The following is a 1390-nucleotide window of genomic DNA, read 5'->3' as shown; positions in this document are numbered from 1 at the left end:
CTAATTCATTTAAATTAAAAATTGAAATAAACCAGGTCGTTCGCGCCCGTTCACAAAATGCATTTCGAGGTGCGCGCTCTCAATGGTTGGTCTGTTCTGTTGGTTGGCGGCAACCGCCGTGTGGGCTAAACACGTCGAGATCTCGTCATGGCAGATGTTTGAGGCGGCGAAGAGGTGGCTCGAAGAGAAGCACAATTTCACTGTCGTTGTCGGCTGGATCTCGCCCTCGCACGACCACTACGTCACCGGCAAGGTGCTCTTTGTTCTCCATCACCGCACACACACACGCCGCACACACACGCCGCACACACGCACACACGCACAACTAACGGCGTGTGTGTTTGGCGGGTAGATGGTGAACGTGCGGTCGTACCCGATCAGCGGACACCACCGGGTGGAGATGTGCCGCGTCATGGCCGACAAGTCGGACTGGATCGAAGTCTCATCCTACGAAGCCCGGGCCATGGGCTTCATCAATTTCCCCTCGTACGCCTCAGGTCACACGCTCTGACACACGCACACAATCTGACACGACATCAACGACATCACCGAACAGTGTGGCGCGATACCACGCCGAGTATGTGGCGGAGCACGTGCAGGAGAAGGTGAGGGTCATGTACCTGGGCGGGGCAGACCTGATTGAGAAGTACTTCTCCTGCATCACTCTTTCTTTTTTGTTTATTTGTGTTTTTTTTATATATATCAATGCCTTTATTTAATTTTAGTAAATATACATGAAATGTTGCTGTGTGGGACATGTTGATGCTGGTTGCCGACGCACAGGTGCGGCCTCCTCTTTGGCATCTCTGCGGGGAGCAAGACGATACCAGGTTCGGACACACGCCCACAGACATCGCCGGCACGCAAACCCACGCACACGCGTGGCTTACTCGATGTGGCGAATGGCAGTGGTGGCGGTGGGTCGGCCGGGCTACACGACGCCGCTGAAGGAGATGGTGGCGGCTTCGGTGCGACGGCGCGCCAAGCAGGGCATGACCCAGGACATCTCGCACCTGCTCTACATCGTGCTCACCGAGACGCTCAACTTCTCTTCGACCAAGGTGCCACACGACACACTCGACACACGACACGACACTCATGGCACGGTACACACTCACGACACACGACACACGACACACGACACACGACACACGACACACGACACACGACACACATAGGTGCGGGAGCTGCTGGAGCGCGGCGAGTCGGTGGCGGAGCTGTGCGGCGAGGAGGTCGAGGCCTACCTCCAGCACCACGACCTCCACAAGGCCTTCCTCAAGTGATGAAATGTGAAAAAAAGGAACAATTAATTGCCAGCAGTGGACCTTGCGTCGTTCGTATCAGAGGCCAAACAAGAGCCCTCCCTCTTCATCGTCATCGTCATCATCGT

At 55.7% G+C, this 1390-nt stretch overlaps 1 protein-coding gene across 1 annotated transcript in view; it reads left to right on the top strand.

Annotated features, from left to right (window-relative positions):
• ACA1_257430 (pyridoxamine 5'phosphate oxidase family superfamily protein) overlaps window positions 1–1283 on the top strand; it is a gene marked incomplete at both ends in the record, with an annotated part of 2662 nt that extends 1379 nt beyond the window's left edge. The window contains 6 exons of the mRNA XM_004333518.1: window positions 155–253; window positions 353–486; window positions 557–646; window positions 784–830; window positions 910–1061; window positions 1179–1283. Of these exons, the coding sequence (XP_004333566.1) occupies window positions 155–253; window positions 353–486; window positions 557–646; window positions 784–830; window positions 910–1061; window positions 1179–1283 (627 nt within the window). The remainder of the gene's footprint in view (window positions 1–154; window positions 254–352; window positions 487–556; window positions 647–783; window positions 831–909; window positions 1062–1178) is intronic.
• Window positions 1284–1390: the final 107 nt, after the last annotated feature.

The sequence above is a fragment of the Acanthamoeba castellanii genome (genome assembly GCF_000313135.1).
Source record: "Acanthamoeba castellanii str. Neff unplaced genomic scaffold scf7180000084769, whole genome shotgun sequence".
Classification (NCBI taxonomy): Eukaryota; Discosea; order Longamoebia; family Acanthamoebidae; genus Acanthamoeba; species Acanthamoeba castellanii.
This window is presented reverse-complemented; position numbering and strand designations above follow the sequence as displayed.